Here is a 24,548-nt window from a genome sequence, read left to right as displayed (position 1 = left end):
CCAAATGCCACTAATTGTGGGCATGCATGATTCAGCCTTCTTGTGACCTCGTCAGCACAATAATTTAGAAGCCCAGGGTCTTTACACCCAGCTAATGTCTATAACTCAGTGGGTTGAATCCAGACTAGTTTGAACTAGCTGAATCATCATCATCATCTGGGAAGCATACTGATATCTATAAAATTCTCAGCTGACAATGATTTTAAATATTTCACCTAAAGTTTTATTACAACCAAGGCAGTTTCAAAGATTTCAATAGTGCTTATAAACACTAATGTTTGGCTGCACAGGTTTTATGATAAATCAGCTATACTGGGTTTATCTTTAAAGTAAATGTGTAGTTAGATATTAAATTGGGGCAGTATAGTTGCAGCTGTTTTTTTAAATTCTTCTCTGCTAACTCTGAAATTGAAAACAGCAATCCAATGATGACATTTATTTTACAGAAAGAAATTGAATGTTGCCCATGTACCTGCTAAGGACAGCCTCTACAATGAGGGAAATGTCTCTTCCCAGGTATTCAGTAATCTCAGAACAGATGATGTGATATAGAAAGTGCAGGTCGCAGCATGCGTAGCCTTCAACAGAAAGTAATGTCTAATTCTGGAGTGCAGAGTTCTAGGTTTCTAGTTTTCCCAAAGTGTTGCACTCCTTCTCAGTTTTTTTAGTCATGTTGTTGGTTTCTTTGCAATTTGTTCTAGCTCCCACTTAAAATAAAAATGCAAAATAAAGACTTTTTTTTATTAACCAAACTTTTATAATGCAAGTATGGAAGTATTTACAACTTAAGGGAATGAACTACGACTAAGTTTGTCAAGTACTGCAGATGTAGGTTTGACACTTATCACTGTCTTTTCAGTGTTCCCATGTATACCATATGCAACCGTACAAAGTCGCTAACAAAAAAAAAAAAAGTCTGTGGTCAACTGAGTTTACTTGAGAGTTCCACCTGCTTGTTAAACCTCTGTTGGCTTGTACTTAACACTGTTGCAAGTATGGTTTCAGGGTCCACTACCCTTTCTGCAAAATACTTCCTTAGTATTAAACTGTTCCCTTTCCAACTGCCACCCATGTTATCTCCAAGGCTGAGTTTTGTTATTCCTTTTTAAATATAATATAATATAATATAATATAATATAATATATATATATATATATATATATATATATATATATATATATATATATATATATATATATATGGCTTACTATTGAAACGAAGAATGCACTTTCTTTGTTTTCTGAAATCAGTGAAACATAACGACAGAACCGAAATCTCAACATCTACACTATGTCAAGCATCAGTTCTCCGACATCCGCATTTGACATAATTCAAAATAGCTTTAGGTGACATCAGTCACCCAAGCTATTCAGCGTAACTTGCCGTTAGACTTTCATGTCATTCCCTGCAAATTATATATACCAACTCTGAGATCGCACTACAGTAAGGAAAAGGGTAAATTCCCTGTTCCTCACTGTACCGTGATCTCCATTCACAATACCGAGCTCAGACTACCAGATTACGATTCACGTTCGTTATTGTGAATTCATAATAGTCTGGTTTGGCATTGTGCCTCTCTGAAACTGTACTTTCAGCCACATGCCATTCTATCCTCTGCACTATGAGATTGCAATAGTAAACCTATATATAAATATATATATATATATATATATATCTACACACACACACACACACACACACACACACACACACACACACACACACACACAGCACATCTAAAGTATATGATGATACATAAGGAAGAAAATCTGTGGATGTGTGAGTCTACTTGAGTGAGAACGGTTTATTTCTCCTATCAGACTGCACCCAACTATCAGAAAAGTGAAAAAAGAGAAGACTTTATCAAAGCAATGACAACTTTATGCACAACAATAAAGAAACCTTTTGTCCATCTATTTCTACACTAAACCTTTTTAAATTTAGGAAATAAAAAACAGTACGGATGCATTTTATAAAACTGAGCTGAAAGTAGGCATATTCCTGTTCAGCAAAATGAAAGAAAACTAGGAAGGTATGCAGGCAGACAGCCATGCAGACTGCTTAATTTATGGATGAAAATGCTGAGGGTATATTCTAAAAGCAGATTAAATACTCCATCTCCACTCCAAACAGCTCTTTTACTGATGCAGCATTCCAGCCTCACCTAAGAAATATGTAATAAGAAAAAAGATTCTTTCAAATTTACACTGGGTTATTTCATCTTCAGTCTCTGAAAAGTGTAATGTAGATTAAGATATTTATTGGTAGCTTAAGTTCCACTTAGTCAGTAAAATGGCTAATTATGGTGCGATATTTAATATTTCATTCCACTGCCATAACATCCACCATGTTAAATGAAAACAGCTCCTGAAAGAACATTCTGAACAAGATGATGGCACACAGGGATTAAAATGCAGTTTGAAAAATTAGTAAAATAAAAAGACACACATATTCAGTCTGACAGAGTCTACTGCAGGTATCTAGTGGCAGACAATGCGTAGAAAAGAATGTCCTTGAGGTAGAACTGGTGCTTCACATGACATACTTCATACCCAAGAGACTGCCCAGTCCTAACATCTGCAGGATTTCAGGGATCTAGACAAGAAAGGTGCATCAGAGCTACGTGGTGTAACAAAACAGGTCTTTAGTTATGTAACTATAAAACTTACAGAAATATTACATAATCTCTGTTTAAAATATCGCAGTGTCATCTGCTAACCTATTTAGCAAGATGAGCTCTGCTGGGTTGCTGTCAGCTGAGTCATGAACATTATCTTCCCTAATAACTGACCATGGCATACTGAAAGTATCTAGAAAGCTCTTGGAAACGCTATATTTAAAAATAAAATTTACTATTACCAGCACCTGCTATTTTACTTAAAAAAAAAAGAAAACATGCAAGTAAACTAAATGTGCTAATCAGTGAAAAACTAAACTGTAAAATGGTGACAAGAACATCTCCAAATGTGAAAAACATGTTTATTGTATGCAGAATCTGAAAAAGAAGGCAGACGGTGTTACATAAGTAGTAACATTTAAAACAAAGAAACATTCTGTCATTTTTCCATTACCCAGTTTATTCTGTTTAGGGTCATGGCCAACAATACACGCCACCAGTTCTTCATAGGAAGAACAGCGGTGTGCAGTGCTGCTCAGTACTCATGCACACATACACATGCGCATGCGCGCGCGCGCACACACACACACACACAGACACACGCACACACTAAGTAATTTGGATGACTTGTCGTCTGAGACTATTAGCATGTCATTAGGATTTTGGGAGAGATAGTGCCCTCATTAAACACTCAAGCAGACACAGGAAGGACATGCAGTCTCTGCAAGGGAATCACCCCCAATTCCAAGTGGGAACCAAGTGCTGTGAGGTAGCAATGCTGACCATTAGTACATTATGTCACTCCAAATGAAGATAATATAATATTTTTTTTTTCTTTTTCCTTTTTTCTATTATAGTAAATACAAACTTGTGTTTCACATCTAAAGAAATATTTTTTCTTTCAGTAGATTTTTCACTTAAACAGAATTCTTCATTTGTAGTGTGTAGGGCAGTAGCATTGCTGACATATTTAGTATGGTTATGTTTCCTTTTATCAAAACAATAGCCTACCACTGTGAACTAATTACTCCAGCAGAAAAAACTAATCTACACCTAGGCAGCATAAAACTATCAGAGGCAGAAAGGTGGACATTCTAAATATTATACCTTATAGTGTCAAATTAAATATTCTAACTAGCAGAATCACTCAAAAATACAATGTATACACCTGAAAGAGATCTGTACAGAAATAAAAGAATAAAGTAACAGCTTACCTACACCAGGTAGTAACTGGATATAACAGATAATAGTACCAAAGATTTTACAAGTACTCATCATTTAAACTATAAACACTAAGGTAACCGCATTTCATTTACAATGTATTAACACAGTGGTAGAAAACACATGCACCCTCATAACACTGTCAGTCTTGACTGGGAACATCTAGGTTATAGGTTGCTAGCAGAAAGAGGAAGGAACACTACATACAGAGCTCTTTTTTAATGGAAAGGTGTGATGGTTGATTATAGCACAAAATGGCCAACTTGTAGGCAACCTACAACAGCGTACAGTACATATCAGCAGAGTAAGAACAGATACGATGCCTTGCATTTTTGCAGGTCTTATAGCTTGCACATGGTTCTGTACTGCATCTTAAAAATGAATGTACTGATAAAACTGCAGTTCCCACATGGGTGATAAAGCTGTCAATCTCTCTCTCGCCTCGGTCAGCAATCTCTTTTGGATAGAGAGGAATTCTGAAGGTATTTATGTCAGCACGCTTATTAGTTAAAGGACTGGGTTTTATCATGAATTGGAGATTGATAGGAGCTAAGGAAAAAAAGGAAGAAAATCATTTTGCATGTTATGCCAGCTACACAGCAATGATCTTGCACAAATACACATATTTCTAAGCAACATCACTCTAAGTAACGTCAGGAAGGTGAAAGAAGTGACTTTTAAGTGGGGGATCATACACCACAGTCAATAAATAAACAATGTCTGTGTTCTTACTGTTTGGTAGTTCTGATACCATCTTTAATCATCCTCTATGAAAAAAAAAAAAATTTCCAGACCTAGTTTCTAGTCTGTAAGTTACAGAGCAAATCTGTATCACTAAATATTTTTTTTATGAAAATCACTGCTATTAAGCAGAGGATGGTAGATAATTTCACTGAAGATGGTACAAGTCCATCCACCTGGACTATGATTCTGTTCTTGTTTCTTCCCCAAGGGCTCATAGAGATTTCATTGCTAGTGACAAATAGGTCTCTGAAGATAAAAATACATATACAATAAAATAAATACAAATGAGTTTAGATAATTTAAACAACCAAACAGAAATAACATATAAGTAGGCAGGTCGTTTGAGGAAATTTCAGTAACTTCTAATTAAATGAAAGCATACTATTTTCAAGAACATCAAGTTAATGGAAAATAGTCTTGCTATGTTACAAAACTGAATGCTAATTTGCTCTGGTTTTCCAGCTTGAGTTGTGCATTACCAAAGGTCTCTAGACAGAAACATGTTAGCAGAAAGTTAAATGCAAACCTAACTAATCAATCCATCTAGTTACTGCAAAAATCCAATTCATCTGCCCAAGTTAATCACCCATCATATCTGTTCAATTCATCCCTGCCAGTCGCATACCACTACAAGAATAAATCTACTAAGCATAAACTGATTACTAAGGTGACATCAAAATATCAACATCCTTTCTAACTAATGCTTGATCCAGTCAAACTAAAGGCAGAAACTGTCACAGCGCTGTTAATCTTTTTTCACATACTTGAATCACTCCAAGAGGTAATTGACTAGTTGCTTTGTCTTCCATTATGCCTGTTAATTTTGTAGTTGTGGTGCAGAAAGCACTTGTATTCTGTGTGATACTGAAAATAATCCACATTTTCATTCCCTTTGCAATCTAATTTCAGCCTTAGCTAAAATGGTCTAAGGATCTAAATGAGTAATAGAGGGCCTACCAGAATGAATGCAGTTAGCAAGTTCCATCCATTTAAATAAAGCATTAAAGTTCTAAAAATAAGGAAATCATAGCAGAAAATAACTGTACAACAAAGGGCAGCTGGCAAGGGATGTCTTTTTGTAACAAAGCCTTGAACCAGTAATCAAAATCAGACCAGGTGGGCATGTGTGATTCATTTCTTTATGCTACTTAAGGGGACTAATGTGTTCTAACTGCTCTAACTGCTGTATATTTTTTACTAGCAGCATTTACTAGCTTTCATTAAAAAACAAATAGCTTAATAAAATCAAAACTTTCTGGTATGGTGTTAGACACATTGCAGTTTAATACTTAATCAGAAAGGAAGGTAATAATTAAACACAGCGTCTTGAGTAAAATTACAGATGTAATTACTGGGAAATACAAACACTGCCATTTATATACAGTTAAATGCTGTGGACATTATGGTAACATACAGGCGACACAAACATTTTCAAGTTTGTTTCTGTCTTAAAAAAAAAAAAATCATTGATGCTAATTGACGACAGTTCTTTTGGGCAACTATAGACTCAACCAACAGGCAACATGTAGAATCTGCAAATCCGGTAAGTCAGTAACAGGTACTAAAATTAAAGCAGGAGACTTTGGACCAAGCAGCTCTTTCAGGAATTCTTCCAAACCTGTAAAATATAAAAATACATAAAGTTACTTGGCAAACTGTTAATAAAATACATTTCATTCACAATCAGCACAATTCAATTATTTTCATATTAAAATCATGAATAATATTAATCCATAAATAAACACAAATAATTATACATTTTTCCACATTCGGCAAAGCAACATTATTGATTCAAAAATATTACTTGTTACATATAAAACAGTATTGTGTATGATACAATCAGTCTCAAATCCCAGATCTTTTTCATTTTTACTGTGATAACCTTACTTCGTTTTAAAGAAAGAAAACAACTCACATACTAAGGATATTACAACACATTACGATATCTAACAATTATCTACAAAAGGCTACCTAATTCCATTGTTGAAAAGCAGGTTATGGCACAGCAGACCAGAGCTCTTGTGAAATCCCATGACAGACATATACCTCTGGCTGTTGTATGTGTGTGTGTGTGTGTATCAGCGAATTATTAAGCACCCATTTCATAAAAAGAGCAGTGTTAATCTCTGAGATAGCAATGACTTTACATGGAACATGTTAAAGAAATGTAATTTGCAGCTCACTGTGTCTTAAATGATTACATAATGCTTCAGTGAATGAGAAGTTGTAGTTTTTATGGTTTCACTGTTTTTCCTTCCACTATCTGATACAATTTTTCAGATGGCATACTTTATTCAGAAGGTGTACCTTCTTACATGTCATACAAGATGAACATATGGTGCACTGAAATAGTATGTACCTTATGGGATTTTTTCTATTTCTTTTAATAATTTTCTTAGCAACAAATGATGATGTAATAAATACGTGAAAACAGTTTCAACAAAAGACAAAATAAGTAGATGCACTCTGCCAAAAGAATCTAATGTCTCTAAAAATGCCTAACTCAAAGGAGTTCTCCTCTTTTTATCTGCTGAAGATAATGTAAGGTAGTGTCACACAATCCCAAAAGATATTTATATGTGACTTCTGCAGAGTAGATCACAACATAATGTTGTACAGCAGTTAGGTGGGGGTCAATTTTATGCCCAAATTAACTGGTCATACATTTATGTCTCACAAAAAATTGAAGATATGGTGTTTGCATTGTGGCATTTGTTTTAAAACTCAGTGACAGTAGCTGTATACAGCAATTTTAGCAAAAAGGTATCTGCATGTAATACAATTTAAGAGAAGTACCCACACCCAATGTAGTAAAAGAAAGATGGCAGGTGTATCCAATACTATTTTATATGAAACCTTTTCAAAGAAGCCATATTTCTGCATAATAACCAAGTACCAGTGCCAGAGCCTAAAATGCCATCCATAAAATAATGAACTTATTTAGGAGTTAAAAATATTTTCTAAAGAATTAATCATTGTGTCAATTATCTAAAGTGACTCCAAACATTAAAAGAAAAACAATGTTTCAATCATCTGTAAAAAAAATACTGGATCTACTTTATTAGCTTGAAAAAAACTGTGAAGTACCACTAACTAGCGGCTGATTGCTGGAGTCGAGGAATATTCATGATCAGCAGCTAATTTAAAATCTGTTTTGCACACTATAATGTGGGGGGGGGGGGTGAGCCACAGTCCTGGAATATAAATCTCTTGTCTCCAAGGTTGCACAAACTTGGAGGAAGTACATTTACAGAGTTTGTGTTTAGTAATAAAAAGTTTATCCACATCCTTGGATGTTTTCAAGGATTTATCAAAATTTATGGCTTGTCAACAGCCTGACTGAGCCCCTGTGCTAATCCCGACAAAAAGAAACGCATCTGCATGTTCTGCATTCAGCCAATCAGTAATTGGAATTATATGCACATCTGACCCAAAATTACAATTACTAATTAAACAAATGTATGCTATCTAAACTACATTCCTTATGTATAATTATATTTAAAACGAACAAGATCATACTTGACATTATAAAATGCTTAACTTAATCCCCAAAAAATAAAAAATAATTAAAATTACATCAGGTAACTGGTAGAAAAGTAGATATGAAACAGCTGATTTATAAAAAAAGCTTGTAAGCCTATACAAATTCAATGCTCTATTAGGTACACATGCAGGGAATTAATGTGGCCCACTGTAATCAATTTAAAATGTTACTCTAGTTTAAAAAAAAAAAGAAAAATCAAAAAGAAAGAATCTAGGTAAATTGAATATGTGGGTTGGAGGGTCTGGTTTATTTGATACATGGAATGCCTTGCACTACAGAACTGGAATAGGTAACTCAGGTAAGTAGTCCTCTAAACCTGCAGTATAGATATTTAGATATTTCACACATCATACAGCAAATGTATTCCATACGCTCGTGCACACACACACACACACACACACACACACACACACACACACACACACACACACACACACACACACACACACACACACACACATACACACACACACACACACACACACACATATGTGTGTGTGTGTGTGTGTGTGTGTGTTCATACCTCTTAACTGTACAGATTTTTGCCTTATATTTTTGGTCTGCTTTTCATAAAATTGTGCTTTTCTGGCAAATTATCGGTAAATCACTGAGGGTTGAAGTCAGAAAATAATAACAGACATTTGAGTTTCAGATTCATATACTTCAGAAAATTCATCCTAATGCAAAACCTGTTATTCTATTAACTTTCTAAGTTTATAAGATATTATATATATATATATATATATATATATATATATATATATACATTTATTTATTTATTTATATGGGTCTGCTCATAAACCTCGAATGACTCAAAGATCGTAATTCATAATATCAACCAAAGAAGGTCGACTTTACAAACACCAACATGATACTATGTATGTGCTGAGCAAGAAATCTTGGCTCAAGCAAAAAAAAGTTAAAAAAAAAAAATTGTCTAACTCAGAGACTGTACAATCCAGGTGAAAGGGCATATTTCCCTGTCCTGAGAGATGTGTGATCTTGCACACCTGTTGATCATCTGTGTAATTTACTAAATGTTGTCTGACACAGATGTTGACCAAAGAGCAAAAGCAGGTCCCCTACATACAACAAAAAATTAATTTGGCGCCCTTTTTTACCCATCTGTATAAATAGATGTACTAGAGATGTTATTTGTACTGTCTGATGAAGCGTGGTGGTGACCACGCAAAAGCGCTTACTCATTAAAATTGTTTTGTGTCTACACTTTGGATTCGTGATTATAACAGAAGGGAATTATTGTCATTTCATTGACTGTGTTATACTGGCTGCTCAGGAACTCTGAGTTGTTCATTGATTTTCATTTTTCCGTGGTGGGAGTACCTGGTTGTTATCATCAGGTCCCCTACATAAGTACACACACACACACACACACACACACACACACACACACACACACACACACACACACACACACGTGTTCATATGTAACAGTTTGGCAATTACATAATTTATACACAGTTACTTACCTATGCTAATCCATCATAATTAGAGCCGGAACCCAAAGTTAAGTAAGTGCGTCCTGCCTGCCCATTAATATTACTGCTGTAAACACGGCTCTGTTCATTTAGTCTTCCGCATTTTAAAGAAATCTTTAAAACTATGTATTTTTTAAAGGCTGCAAAAAAAGAAGTTATGTACTCCCCATAACATTCCATGTGAGTTGTTCATCTCACCTTCATTCTTACAGATGGGTTCGGAGTCGATCCTCGGCTCCGAGTCGGCTAACTACAAAGCTCGAGGTCTTCAGACAGCTCGAGGCCAAGTCCCTATCCCATGATGCACCTTGAGTTACCTCAGATCTTGTTTTCTGCCTCTAATAATACCATATGCCATTCTGTCACTTTTTAGATAAAAACCGTAGGAAGACAAAGCAACCATGATAAAACTAGTATCTCGGTCCTCGAAAAAACCTGGAGGGGGTAGGAGGGTGGGAAGTAAGAATGAAGGCGAGATGAACAACTCACATGGAACGTTATGGTGAGTACATAACTTCTTTATGTGAAGTTGTTCTATCTCACCGTTCATTCTTACAGATGGGTAGTGTCCCAAGCACAATCTTTCTCGGGTGGGTCACGGGAGTATGTTTTTCAGGACAGTAGAACCAAAGGAGGCCCTGTCCCTGGAGGCCCTATCGACTTTATAATGATTGATAAAAGTATGAGGCTTTGACCAAGTGGCTGCTGCACAAATATTGTCTATAGGTAGCCTAGCTCAAAATGCAGAAGATGTGGACACAGCTCTGGTAGAATGAGCCTTAATTTTCTGTTGTAGAGGTAAATTGGCAGCTGAGTAAGTGAAAGTGATGCAAACAGATAACCATTTAGATAGGGCTGTTTTGCCACAGGCATACCTTTCCTACAATCTGAAAAGGAAACAAATAGTTGTTCTTTTCTTCTGAATTCTTTGGTTCTATCCAGGTAAAATCTGAGCTGTCTGTGAACATCAAGCTTGTGCAGCACATACTCTAAATTGTTGGTGTGTTTAGGGAAAAACACTGATAAATCTATAATTTGGTTAAGGTTAGCTTCAGTACAAACTTTAGGTAAGAATGAAGGATTTGTTTGCAGTGAAACTCTGTCAGCATGAAAAACCAAATACAGAGGTTTTATGGACAAGGCTTGTAGTTCTGACACTCTTCGGGCAGACGTGATGGCTATTAAAAAGATAGTCTTCCAAGACAAAAATTTCAAATCACATGAAGAAGCTGGATCAAAAGGTGGGAAAATAATGCGTGAGAGCATAACATTTAGGTTAAAGGGGTATAAGGGGATTTAACTGGTGGTCTAAGGTGGAAAGTCCCTTTTAGAAAGGCTTTGGATAACTTGTGTGACATTATGTTAAATCCTTCAGTACCAAGATGAAAATTAGAGATGGCGGCAAGCTGTACACGAATTGTAGCTGCTGCCACTCCTTTGTTGAAAAGCATAGTCAAAAATTCTAATATAGAAGAAATAGGGGTTTGGTAAGGGTCAATGTTATTCTGAGAAGCCCATATGAAAAATCTCTTCCATTTGCTAAGGTACAACTTCCTAGTAGAGGATTTATGAGAAGATATTAAAATATGTTGCATTTCGTTTGAGAGGTTATGAAGCCTGGCTATGCTGGGAATTGGAGCAGCCAAGCTGTCAATTTTAGGGACTGAAAGGAGGGATGAAGAGCCCCCAGCGAATACGTCAGAATCCAAGGCTCTTTCAACAGATGAGGTCGAAGGAAGGGGAAGCAAATCTGATGAGGCCAATGACAGGCTATTAGAATGATGGTCCTTCCCAGGGCTTTTGCTTTTCTGTAATACTTTCTGTATCAGGGGAATTGGTGGGAATGCATAGAGGAGACCCGGAGGCCAATCGTGTACGAGTGCGTCCCTTGGGGAATCTCCCCGGCTCTTTCAACAGATGAGGTCGAAGGAAGGGGAACCAAACCTGATGAGGCCAATGAGGGGCTATTAGAATGATGGTCCTTCCCAGGGCTTTTGCTTTCTGTAATACTTTGGGTATCAGGGGAATTGGTGGGAATGCATAGAGGAGACCCGGAGGCCAATCGTGTACGAGTGCGTCCCTTGGGAAATCTCCCCGAGGGGGAATCAAGGCAAAGTAGCTTCTGCATTTTGTGTTCATGGGGGATGCAAAAAGATCACAGGAAGCCAGGCCCCATTTGCAGAATATTCTTTCCGCTATTTCTTTTTTTAGGTACCACTCATGAGGCAACAAAATTGCCCTGCTCAGTTTGTCTGCAATCACGTTGGATTTCCCCGGGATGTGCATTGCTATCAGAAAGCTCTGGGTGGATGTAACCCACTGCCATACTCTTAGGGCCTCTCGACAAAGGGGATAGGACCTGGTTCCTCCTTGTTTGTTCAAGTACCAGACCAAAGACATGTCCATCTGAATCGCAATTGTCCCCAGAGGGAGAGAGTCCTGAAAGTACTGCAATGCCAAGAGTACTGCTCTCATCTCCAGGACATTGATATGTAGATGTGTCTCTTGTTCAGTCCATGTGCCTTGGGCTGTTCTTCCCTGAAAATGCCCCCCCCCCCCACCCAATCAGGGATGCGTTCGTGGTCACTGTGGCCAATGGTGAGGGTAGGATAAAAGGACAACCTATCGTTACTTGAAGAGAGGTCAACCACCACCAAAGATCCTTTTTGCATGGGTTTGTTAGAATAATGAGATGAGACATTGGGAGCTCTTGATAAGACCATTGCGTGAACAGAAGCCATTGTAGAATCCGCATGTGCATACAACCCAATGGAATCGCTATTATTGCAGCTGCCATCATCCCCAACAACTTTAGCACTTCTGAGGCTGGCACCTTGTCTCTGGATATGACATTCTGAATTTGCTAACAAAGTACTGATATCCTTTCTGATGGAAGTTTTAAAGTGGTGGTGGTGGTGTCCAATTCTGCTCCGATAAAAACAATATGTTGCCACTGCGACAAGGCAGATTTTTCTGAGTTTATGGTAATGCCCAGTGGATTGCAAAGAGTAAGAGTGGTGTCCCTGGCTTGTATTAGCAGATGCTTGGTGGTGGCAGTGAGGAGCCAATCATCTAAGTACGGAAACACCTGGAATCCCAAACGCCTCAGGTGAGACGTGACCACTGCCGTACATTTGGTGAACACTCTGGGTGCTGTAGTGAGACCAAAGGGCAGGGCTCAAAACTGGTAATGATTGGCTCCCAGCTGGTAGAGCAGATGATCCCTGGATGGTCTGGCCATTTTTATGTGGTAGTATGCATCCTGAAGATCTATCGAGCACATCTAGTTGTCTTTCCCTAAGAAGGGAAGTATCGACTGAAGCGTGACCATCTGGAACTTCTCCTTCTTGACAGATCTGTTTACTCTGCTGAGGTCCAAAATAGGTCTCCAGTCCCCTGTCTTTTTTGGAACTAAAAAGAATCTTGAGTAAGTTCCGGATCCTATCTGGTCTGCTGGGACTGGTTGGATGACTCTTTTTCTTAGCAACGTTTGGACCTCTACTGTTGCTTGTTCCCTGTAACTGGGTGGAACGTCTGGGATTTTTGTTGTCAACAGGAGGGGGGAAGTGGCGAAGGGAATAAAATATCCTCTGGAAACTATGCTTTTTACCCATTTGTTGTTTGCTATTTTTAGCCAGGCATCTGGATACAAAGATAAGTGACACCCGACTCCCTCCAGAGTAGGACATTCGGGCCTCCTTTCAGGAGTGCTGGTAGGGTTTCCCAAAGAACTGGTCTCTGTCTCCCCTCCTCTGCCCTTGGAGGGGGGCTCACCACATGTGTCTAGAAAGGCTCTTTGGGCTTTTCGGAACCACATCTTTCCTCACTTGGGGTAGGGTCTAGTAGGGGTGAAAAAACAGACTCTGATGGCAGAGTCTTTCCTTCCTGCTCACATCTGGTCAAAGTTTCCTTAACTGTGAGCCCAAAAAGAGATGAGCCATCAAAAGGGGTGCTGACAAAGGATGACTTAAAGGGCTCCGCAAAGGAACATAAGTGCATCCAGGAGTGTCTCCTGAGAGCAATTCCTATACCCGCTGCCCTACTCGTTCCATCAGCTGCATGAGAGATCAGACGCATAGACAAGATCACTATGGAATTAAGGGTAGCAAGCTGGGAGACAACCTTGTCTGAAGCTCCTTCAGCTGCTGTACCCTCAAGAGTATCTCCAAGCTCTTTTAGGAGGTCTCTTTGCAGTCTTGTGAAATGTGTAAGGTAGTTCATTGAATGCATGGCGAATGTCGCTGAACTATACATGTGCTTCCCATACCTATCCATGATCCTAGAGTCTCTGTTAGGAGGATGGATAGAGGAAGAAATTTCTGACATCTTTTTTGGTGGAAAGGAGATATTAAAGGCCTATATAAATGACAGCCAAAATGACTATAAGGAACTATCACAATTAAGCTAACACTAGTTAGCAAGCTATTAAAGGTTATAAAGTTATGAAGATATAAATATATAAAGTTGAAAAAAGAAAAAAATTTTTAGAAAAATTTGTTATACTGGTCCGAGCTGTGAGGAGATCTCCAATCTGTTGCAGTAGAAAACTAGATCTGGGGTAACTCAAGGTGCATCATGGGATAGGGACTTGGCCTCGAGCTGTCTGAAGACCTTGAGCTTTGTAGTTGGCCGACTCGGAGCCAAGGATCGGCCCCGAACCCATCTGTAAGAATGAATGGTGAGACAGAACAACTTCACATTTAACTTTTCTTTTCACACAGTAAAGTGTTTGAGTGAAAAGAAAAGTTTGTTTTCCGCCTTTATAAATGATCTTTAATTATAAAGAAGACACCAACTCCATGGCCAGTACACTTCAAAAAAAAAAAAAACATTGATGTCCCACCAACACCTATATACAAGCTATATTAAAATTTTTTTGGAACAAGTCTCTATGTAGCCCTTATTTAAACATACTAACTCCATGATCACTGATCTGTGGGACAAGAGCAAACACTGGAGAATGGATCATTTAATCCTATACCTGACCTGCATCATTTTTCCACAGGTTAAATGTATTCACACTGCAGCTGCAGATCAAAGCAATGTAACAAGTATCATCCTCAACAACACTGAAGCACAACTGCCATTGAAACTGCCTAAAAATTCATTCACTCTCCTCGACCCTAACAACAAGGAAAAACATGGAGTCAAAGTCTGAACATGTAGTTCACAATCGAGTGCATGCCTATGAACTGAACCTAGCTCAGATTTTCAATTGCCCCAAAGCATGGTCTGGTTAAATGACTCACTTAAGATCACACAGTAGGTAAATGATGGCTGCGGGAATCAAACGCTGTACCACTACCACAGGAAGTAGCTTGTCAAAAGCTCATACCCTTAATCCACTGTGCTAACTGCCAGTCAAGGGCATTATTGCTGGAAGTCAACAATAAAGGTGCACTCTTACAGAGATGAATCAAACTTCAAATGAATGAAGGCACAATATTGGTATCTGATAGTTGAGAAAAAAAAATGTCACCAAAAGGTATTCATGTCGGGTGAAGGGGAATTTAACGATTACAGCAGGACATGCAATAAGTGCCAGTGAAAATGCTCACAAGTGCCAAACATGCCAGTGACAGCTTGCCACTTTAAACCATCAGTAAACTGATAATTGACTTATTAAGTATTATTATAGTATATTATTTAAAATGTCTGCTAATATGCCCCTGATAGTTCTGATGCAACCATAAGCACCTTTCTCCCAACACACAATATGACACTCTCCGGCATGTGTTCAGATTTGAGGTTTTTATGTAATAAAATGCAGGGATACCTACACCCGCCATGAAGTTAGCCATGTCCCCATACTTTTAATAATCCATTCTGCTGGAATTACTTCTTGATATTTTGGCCAGTGCCAAATTTAATCAATTTATAGCTGTAGAACTAATTTGATAATGTCTGTGGCAAGAATGCATGATTTCTGTTTGTGCTTTAAGTATATTTTTAAAAAGCTGGTACACAGGTTGCATAAGATTTGGATTAAATGTTTGTACACTCACACTGACTGTGTTGCCAGTGACACATGATTAATTAATGATTCAGGTGCTGTAGGGCTAGACTGAGAGGAAAAGGTATCCAACAGCCAAAAATCATCTCTTCTACCTTTTCGCCACAAATATAGCATCCCCTAGTGGTGACTGGAAAGTGAGGATCCCATGACTGTGTTTATTGTTATATGACAGAAACTGAGGGAGGGGGCCAGATGTACAACAGTCACATACATCAATTAAACTAGTTCTCTCCTTTTATGTTTTGATTTGATTTCTTTCATAAAGAAAAAAAATCTTTTCCCTGGTCACTATATGACATCCCCTTCCTCAGCTGTGAAAAAGCCAACTGGGAAAGGAACTGAGGATCAGCAGCAGAGGTTAACCCCTCTAAAAATATATTGTTATCTATATCACTTGTGGCTTCAAGATTTTTTTTCTTAAACCTGGCACACATTTGTTATAAAACCACATTTATTGTCGGTGTGGCTTCTATGAAGTTTTGTACATGTGTACTGGCTCTTTGAAGGGATTTTTGCATGTTTCAGAAGATCAAATCATATGGTGTTTGCACTAAATATAGTTTCAAATGAATATTTTTAACAATATAATTTTCTGCATGACAGTATTTCCTTCTTGCCCTCGCACCCCCCCCCCCCCAAATATGATAAAGTGAGTGGCAGCATACATTTTTTTCTAGTCATTCAATAAGAATGGTAGTCTGGACTTGGCCTTCCATAACCCATGGACTAAAAGGACTGCATAACTACATAATGGAATGGGAGTCAAACATCTACATTAAATATAATTGCTCAAATCAGAGTTTGTGAAAATTTATTAAAAACTCATTTTATCCATTCTAAATTTTCCATAGAAAAGCGAAAAAGAAATATTTGCAGTCTGTTAAAAAAGTATTTCCCCTTTTTTCTGAGCAAAAGTAACATTACAATTGCTTATATAGGTTGGCAAATGTGTGTATGTGTGTGTGTGTGTGTGTGTGTGTGTGTGTGGTGCGGGAGGGCTAGCACTTGCCATTAAAGATTTTTTTCATAACTTCCATTCATAATCTTGTGACTGTTTCTTTGTGCATTCACTTGGAAATGTTTGCAAACATGTCCTAGAACCTAAAGGAACACTTTCATGAGCTGAATGATGGGCCAGTGTGTCAACACAGTCTCATTTCAAAATAACCTTTTGGGGGTTTAAGTCAGGTATGATAGTTAGACAGTCATTAGTGACCACCCTCTTGTAGTTATAGGTAAGGGGAACTATTATTCTATGTGCAGCTGGCCTCTCCTGGTCCAATGCAGTTGTTAGATTGTTTGCCTTGAAACTGCCTTCTGTAAGGGATTTTTAGCTAGTTGTTTAAGTTGTTTGCAGTAATATTGCATTTGTGGAATTCTTTTCATTGTGTTTTTACATTACAGGTTCATAGGTTGGTACTAGGTTATCAGCCCTAGGGCCTATACAAGCCTAGCCATAACAATTCCCTGGCTATTTCTTCCCACACTATTTACTTCCCTGGACCCCTGTCTAGCAGGGCGACTGACGTGATCCCTGGGGTGAATTTCCTTTCTCCCATCCAATCGTCAAGGTTCCTTTTGAAGAGGGCCAAAGAGGCACTCTGCTTGACATGTATGGGCAATCTATTCCAGAGTCTGGGGAGTCTCTGGGTCAGAAACCTATCCCTCCAGCATGTTTTGTTTATTGTGATGACAAGGTTTAGATCCCTGGAGCGTGTGGCTCTGAGGGATTGGGATTTCTTTAAGTGTAGCATGTCCAACAGCTCTGGGTTTGACATGGCCTTGTATGTTAAGCAGAGATCGCCTCTGAGTAGACGATATGCGACAGAGTATAGCTGGATTTTTTTAAGGTGGTCAGCATAGGGGATCTGCTTTAGGCCTGTGATTCTTTTAGTGAGGTATTTCTGCGGCTTTTCTAGTTGTTGCAGATGTCTTGAGAGGTACATACCAAATGGGGCGTTGTATTCTATAATGGGTCTAATGAGGGATTATTCATCTTGCAGCAGGAGGTGTTTGTGTGGTCTATCAGTGTTGGGAAACACACAAAAGGGCTCAAAGATTGGTTGTTTTATTGGCCAGAGGGCACAGTAGACAGTTTTCTGTTTTTTTGTACACTGATATAAATTTGGCATGTTTGTGTGTAGCTGTGCATTGGCAGTTAGCAGTGCCCTGTACAGAAACAAACACCTAGAAAACAACATTTTCTCTACAGAACTGTCCATAAAACTCTATCCTGTAAAGCAGTAAGTGTAGAGCAAATATCTTGCACTCTGATAAGCTTAGAGTAGCTAGTTTGTGCATCGAGTGGCAATAACATCAGATTTAGTAGAATTTAGTATTTTATAGCCATTAATATGTTCATAGGTGTTTACTAGGCTAACAACAACAAAAGCCTTTTTAAGCCTAGCCATGTAACCCAAATCTCTGACAAGTTATGATACCCTTGATAAGTGTAAGCAGGGGCCTGGGAGATGAACCATTTACAGGTTGCCTATGTCCATTACAGACATAGGTGCCAAATCAGGGATGAATTTCCTGTTCCCCATCCAATTGTCCAAGTTGCACTTGTTGGTAGAAGTTAGTACTTTTAACCTATTCTTCCCCACAAGAGCACATTATTAGTATGCCCCATTAAAACACACTAAATAGCCTTCTGTAAACTGCCAGTATGCCACAGACTTGCATGGACATGCAATTTCCTAACTCCTCTGTAGTTAGCTTGGTGGATATAGGTATTTTGAAACAATGTAGCAATTGTCATCATATTTACTGACAACCACTTAATCGTCAGCTTAGCAGATACAATATCTGAGAGGAGTACTTACACAGTGTCACTGCAGGTTAAACTCTTGCATACAAGCACACATCAAATTGTCAAACCACTCACACAACATCTCCCACACATACCGCACAACACACACATAGACCAATGTATGCTGAGGCATTTAAATGCAATCTTCCTAAACATAAAAAGACCTCCTAGACTGCCCTTTGGCAAAGCTATTCCTCAGCAAACCCAAAAGCACTCTGCAAAAACAACACTTAACTCCATGCGGCAAAGCTATTCCTCAGCAAATCCAAAAGCACTCTGGAAAAACAACACTTAACTCCATGCATACAGACACACTCAGTGGAGCCCCAAAAACAAAGCCCTTAAAGCAAGCAAACACACTTCCAGGGACTCTAGCTATAGGGACTCCATTGTAAGACATACTGATACCCTTTTAGCCAGGCTGAACAAGGATAAGATAAAGGTTAGTTACCTATCTGGAGCCGGATCTGTCAAATTACTCATGTGCTCGAGTCATTACATTGCAATACGAACAAAAGATGATCGATTTTTAACAACTGGCTGCGTTTCTGGTGTTATTCTAAGAGAATCTAACATTTATCGGCATGGGAGGACATGTGGTCTGTGCCAGGTGCCTAAACAAAAAAAAACTACATTCTCTCCAAGTCCTCCTCACCCTTTATTTATTTATTTATTGACATTTGTTAACCGGGTTGGTCCAGCTGGGCTTGTGGCCCATTTTCAGTGCAAACCCGAGGAGAAAACTTCCATACACAAACAGTTTACAGAAATTAAAACATTTGACTCAAAAGTATGACAAAAAAATCAGTTAAACAAGAAAGTTAAAAGTACAAAGCAGTAATGCATGCACAAGGTCTATACACATCATGTTTTTACAGAGTAACAATATATATACATATATACAACAAGTATTTTGTCCAGCAGTGTTGGTTGACAGAGTTTAATAAATATCAGCCTGATGGCATACTTGGATGAAAGGGGAGGGGCTGAAAAAGGTATGTAAGAGGGGTGAGGGGAGTTTAAGTTGGGGCTTAACAGGGGGAACTTTTGGAGTTAAGTAGATGAAGTTTGAGTTTTTCTTTGAAGTGTGCTGGGTGGATGATGGACCATATATCAAATGGAAGCTTCTTCCAAGCATGGGCAACGGAGTGTTTATATAGTAGTTTACCTACTGTTTTTTTGGGTTGGTAGCTGTCCGGTAGTTGCCGATTAGAGGTACAGAGAGTCCGAGGTGGAGTATAGATAGAGATGCAGGAAGAGAGAGCAGGACATGATGAAGGTTTGTAGAGAATGAAGTGTTACATTTTAAGTTGAGATAGCAGTAGCAGTTGGTGGAATTCAAGCCAATGGAGAGAGTTTAGGGCAAGGCAGTGATGAGAATTGTATGGAGAGTTTGTAATAAATCTAGAGATTTTGAGAATACAGACATCTGTGCAGTTGAGAATACAGAGATCTGTGCAGTTAAAAAGCCATGGTTTAAGGCCACAGATTAGTAAATCATAAAACACTTAGCGCCTTGGCTTACACAGCCTTCCAAGAGTCAAGACTCTTGGAAGGCTGTGTAAGCCGAGGCGCTAAGTGTTTCATTAAATTTGCTTACTTCTTGGATCGGTGGTCTTGGTTGTATTTTATTATTTTATTTTTTTGTTTTTTTAAGTTGTATTTGAGATTAGTAAATCATGTCATAACTTAAAATCAATCCTTAGATAAATGTCTATAACAGAAAACTTGTGGGTCACATCACGGTTGCACAACTAGGCTTATAAAGGTCCTCGTGGTCATTAGCCTAGTATACACCTATGAACCCATGATCTGATAAGATTGGGTGACCATGGTCATACACATGGGTAACCATCATCATATACACACTCCTTAACATATCTGCCAATTTCCCAAAGACAGTCAAGCTAGCTGACCTTTCATACATGCAGGGACAATATTCTACCATTCCTATTGGAAAGAAAATCTGTTAGACATTTATAGTCATGTTAAATAATCTAGGACCCTAACTAGCAAGTGGCTCAAATGGATGCCCTGATTCTTTGTCACTGGGTTGGCTCCTTAGAGAGGCTAAGCAAATTCTCTGTAGTTTCAGTGCAAAAGTATTTACAACTGATGCAACTTAATTGAATGGGTATATATAACTGTGTAGTTTCTGTGAATGGGGTATTTATAGCTGATGCAAGTGCAGGGGTATAAACAACTGATGCAGCTCCAATAAAGGAGTATTTGTAAATGGTGCAGTTTTTGTGCAGTAGCATTTATGGATGATGCAGTTTAATGGAGGGATATTTGTAACTGATCCAGTTTCAGTCCACATGTATTTACAGCTGGTGCAGTTTAAATGCACAGGTTATTTATAACTGATGCAGTTTTACTGAAAGGAATTTGTAACTGATGCAGTTTCAGTGCAAGAGTGTTTATAAGCTGATGCATTTTTATTGAAACAGTATTTGTAATTAGTACAGTTTCTAGGGTTGCCAGCTCTGGCATTTGCCATTCCTGAACGCTTAATGGCCATCGTCATCAATTTGTCATGATGGCCAGTCAGGTTGTCATACTGAACCCCACAAGGTTGTTTATGCTCGTTAAAATAGAAAAATTGAAATACTGAATGAATAGGACATTGGATGATTTTGACAGCTTTGACGGTTTGACCTAGTGCTATTGACAAAAGAATAGTCAAATATTATAACACAAAATGGCAATCGTGCATGAGTATAACAAAAACATATTACTTAAATTTTACATTATACAGGTTACAGGCTTACAGCAGTTTTTGACTAGTCAACACAAATGATTAACCTGAATTGTGTTAAGTAACATCGATCACCAGTAAATGATTCAAAAATTCAATGCTGTTTAAATCTGTGCTTTTGCTGAGAAAAGGCAGTTTTCAGTTTTCAGTACTTGATGATCACTGTGAATAAACTCACAAAAATCACTGCATGAAATGCTGAAATTTATCTTCACCATTAACTCTGCTTTCACCAAGTCTGTGTTTAGTCTGTTTCTGCTGTCAGACCAAAGTTCATTCATTATGCTGAAAACTCTCTCGCAGAAAGCATTTGAGACCAGGACTGACAGAATGTATGAAACAATATGAAGCAGTTGAATGTCATTTGGTGACAATACACTAAAAACTTTACCCACCTATCATTGACCTGTGTCGTTCACTGTACAATGTCAATTCTAACTTTTCGAAGAATGCAAAATTCTTCCCACAACTTGTCAGTATCAACAGTTATGCCTTCAATATGTTCAAGTATTGTCAACATATCCTGCCATTGGACATCATTGTCTAACGTATGAACATTAAAATGCTTGAAAACAGATTCATTGTGGTTATACCATTTCTGCAAATAAGACAAATAGAGATAAAAAAATGAGTTGCTTCATGTTCAAATTTTTGTTTCATTTCTGTAGTCGCAACATCAAAATGTAGTAGCTGATAGGCAGGAGAACCACAGAATTTGTCACTTTGATGTTGCAGCTTGCACTTGACACTTTCCATAATGGCATGCAATTCAGCAGCTGTAGTTGCATTTGACTCCAAGCGTTGAACGGCATCATCAAAAACAATCATAACATTGTGAATCAGACAGAGTGAACACTGAGGTAGAATATTATCACTGTTGCAAGAATACCCATCCCATAGCAGTGCTGCAACTTCGTCTTGACCTTGAGATGTAAAGTAAGACTTTAGTGCTGGCCAATGTAATGACAATCTGTCAATAGTAGGCAGCAGGCTTAAACAACATGTGAGCAGTTCACAGTATTCCATTTGAATAAAATTGAAGAATTCCTCAAGTTCATCCAATTTTTTGGCCGACATTGAGAATGAATTGTAAGTTTTGATGACAAATAATTCAACATCAAAACTGTATGCCTTTAGTCCAAACTCACACAGTTGTTGAGGATATGACATTTGCAATTTGCTTGTATCATATTTTTGTTCGCAACATGAAACTTCTGAAATACTGACACGTGTTTTATGAAGTTTACGGATGCATTGCCTGCACTGTATGAGGTGACCGAATCTAAACACAGGCTTTTAGCTGCAATGATATCTTTAATTCTATCGGCAATTGCTGTACTGAGAAGTAGCGAATGGTCAACGGAAATAACTTCTTATTGCCTTTGTTTGAAGTGTGATAATGAGCAGATTTCACAGCATTGATGCAAAATTCCCAAGCTTTCAGACCCAGTATGTTGTCAATGTAACTTGTTGCTTTTTTAAGGTCACATGAAATTTTAGACTGTGGTGGTGGTGCTGTGGTAGCGTTGTCGCCTCACAGTAAGACGTTGTCCTGTTCGATTCTCAGCTAGAGCTTCTTCTGTGTGGAGACATGTGTGAATGGGCGTACCTTCGCTGAAGGTTGTGCGTCAGGGCCGGCAACTCGGCACGTAAAAATCTACTGCCAATCATTAGCGGACCAGAGTTCCTCTGTGGCGACCCCTAACCGGGAAAAGCCATAAGACACAAAAACAACAACAACATAGTTGAATCAGGGAATAGTTTTGCCAGAAGCTTGTTGCCACAGTCCTGATTATTGTAGCTGTGGTGATGCATAACACCATGATACGTAGTGGTTAGTTCTGCTGCAATAACACTGTCTTCTTTCGGTGTATTTTTTCAAACAAAAAACACAGAAATTCCATGAGACTGCTTTTGTGTCATTACCGCATTCTTGTGCTTGGATAACTCAGCATGTGTTGTAATGGCCTTCTTTTCCTTGTGATTGATGGCAAAGGACTGTTGACAGTGTGCAGTTTGCTGTGTGATTATCAATTTTCGATGATGATGAAAAATCCTCTGTGATCCACTCTTGCTTGAAAACACACAGCATTCTCTTCTTTCTCTTAGGAGTGTCCATTTTATGTTAATCAGAATTATCCAAATTCAGTGATTCGCATTTACTATTACTAAATTTTGAACACGACACCACAATTAACGGGTACTATCAGCATCTACCAATGAGTAGACAAACAAACATTTTTGCCACCAAAGATTATAAATAGACATTACTTACCAACTGTCTCCAGTTGCAGCACAAAAGTCCCAAAGAATATAAAACAAAGGACTGTGGTTTCTGCCTACCGATTTCGAAAACTGCTAAAAATATTGAAATGCATTTCACCCCAAAATTTTTAAGTTATTTAAATTCTGATTAATATTTACTGCTGTCCGCGTCACCCAACTTGCATTAACTTGCAAGACTGCACTGATCATGTGTATAAGATTATGGAATATGATTCCTTTGGTATGTTCGTAGGTTCATAGGTAGGTACTAGGCTATCGGCCCTAGGGCCTATACAAGCCTAGCCAAAAAGATATCCTGGCTTTCGCCACCCAAGAAAATTATTTTCCTGTGCCCCTGTTGAGCAGAGCCACAGAGGTGATCCCTGGGGTGAATTTCCTATTTCCCATCTAATCATTAAGATTTTTCTTGAAGAGTGCTAATGAGGAGCTTTGTTTGATATAGATAGGTAGTTTGTTCCAGAGTATGAGAAGTCTCTGGGACAGGAATCTATCCCTCCAGCATGTTCTGTTTATTGTGGTGACAAGGTTTAGGTCCCTAGAGCATGTAGCTCGGAGGGATTGGGATTTCTTTAAGTGGAGCATGTCCAACAGCTCTGCGTTTGACATAGCTTTGTATGCTAGGCAGAGATCGCCTCTGAGTAGGTGATATGCGACAGAGTAAAGCTGGAGTTTTTTGAGACGGTCTGCATAGGGCATCTGTTTGAGGCCGGTAATCCTCTTTGTGAGGTATTTCTGTGGCTTTTCCAGTTGTTGTAGATGTCTTGTGAGGTACATACCAAAAGGGGTATTATACTCTATAAGGGGTCTAATGAGTGATGAGTAGAGGGGAACAATGACCTCTTTTTTTCCTGGATGAGAAACCTTTTGTGATGAGGTGTGCCACATAGAAGGATTTCCTGACTACTGTGGCAATGTGATTATCAAAGGAGGGACTACTTTCCACCTGTGTCCCAAGGTCTCTTATCACACATTTGGTGTTAAGTAGACTACCACCTATGTGGTAGCTCATGGGTACAGAGTTTTTACCAAAGGGGATGACAATGCACTTTTT

General features: G+C 38.4%; 1 protein-coding gene across 1 annotated transcript in view; it reads right to left on the bottom strand.

The window, feature by feature from the left end:
- Positions 1-5,841: 5,841 nt before the first annotated feature.
- The window catches only part of DPH6 (diphthamine biosynthesis 6), a 2,556,557-nt gene continuing 2,537,850 nt past the window's right edge, over positions 5,842-24,548 (bottom strand). Inside the window, exon 15 of the mRNA XM_044073989.1 lies at positions 5,842-6,200. Within this exon, the coding sequence (XP_043929924.1) occupies positions 6,082-6,200 (119 nt within the window). The 3' untranslated portion in view covers positions 5,842-6,081. The remainder of the gene's footprint in view (positions 6,201-24,548) is intronic.

This window comes from Protopterus annectens, chromosome 6.part0 (genome assembly GCF_019279795.1).
Source record: "Protopterus annectens isolate FY-2018-M chromosome 6.part0, PAN1.0, whole genome shotgun sequence".
Classification (NCBI taxonomy): Eukaryota; Metazoa; Chordata; order Ceratodontiformes; family Protopteridae; genus Protopterus; species Protopterus annectens.
Note: the sequence above shows the minus strand (reverse complement) of the source record. Positions and strands in the feature narration are given on the sequence as shown.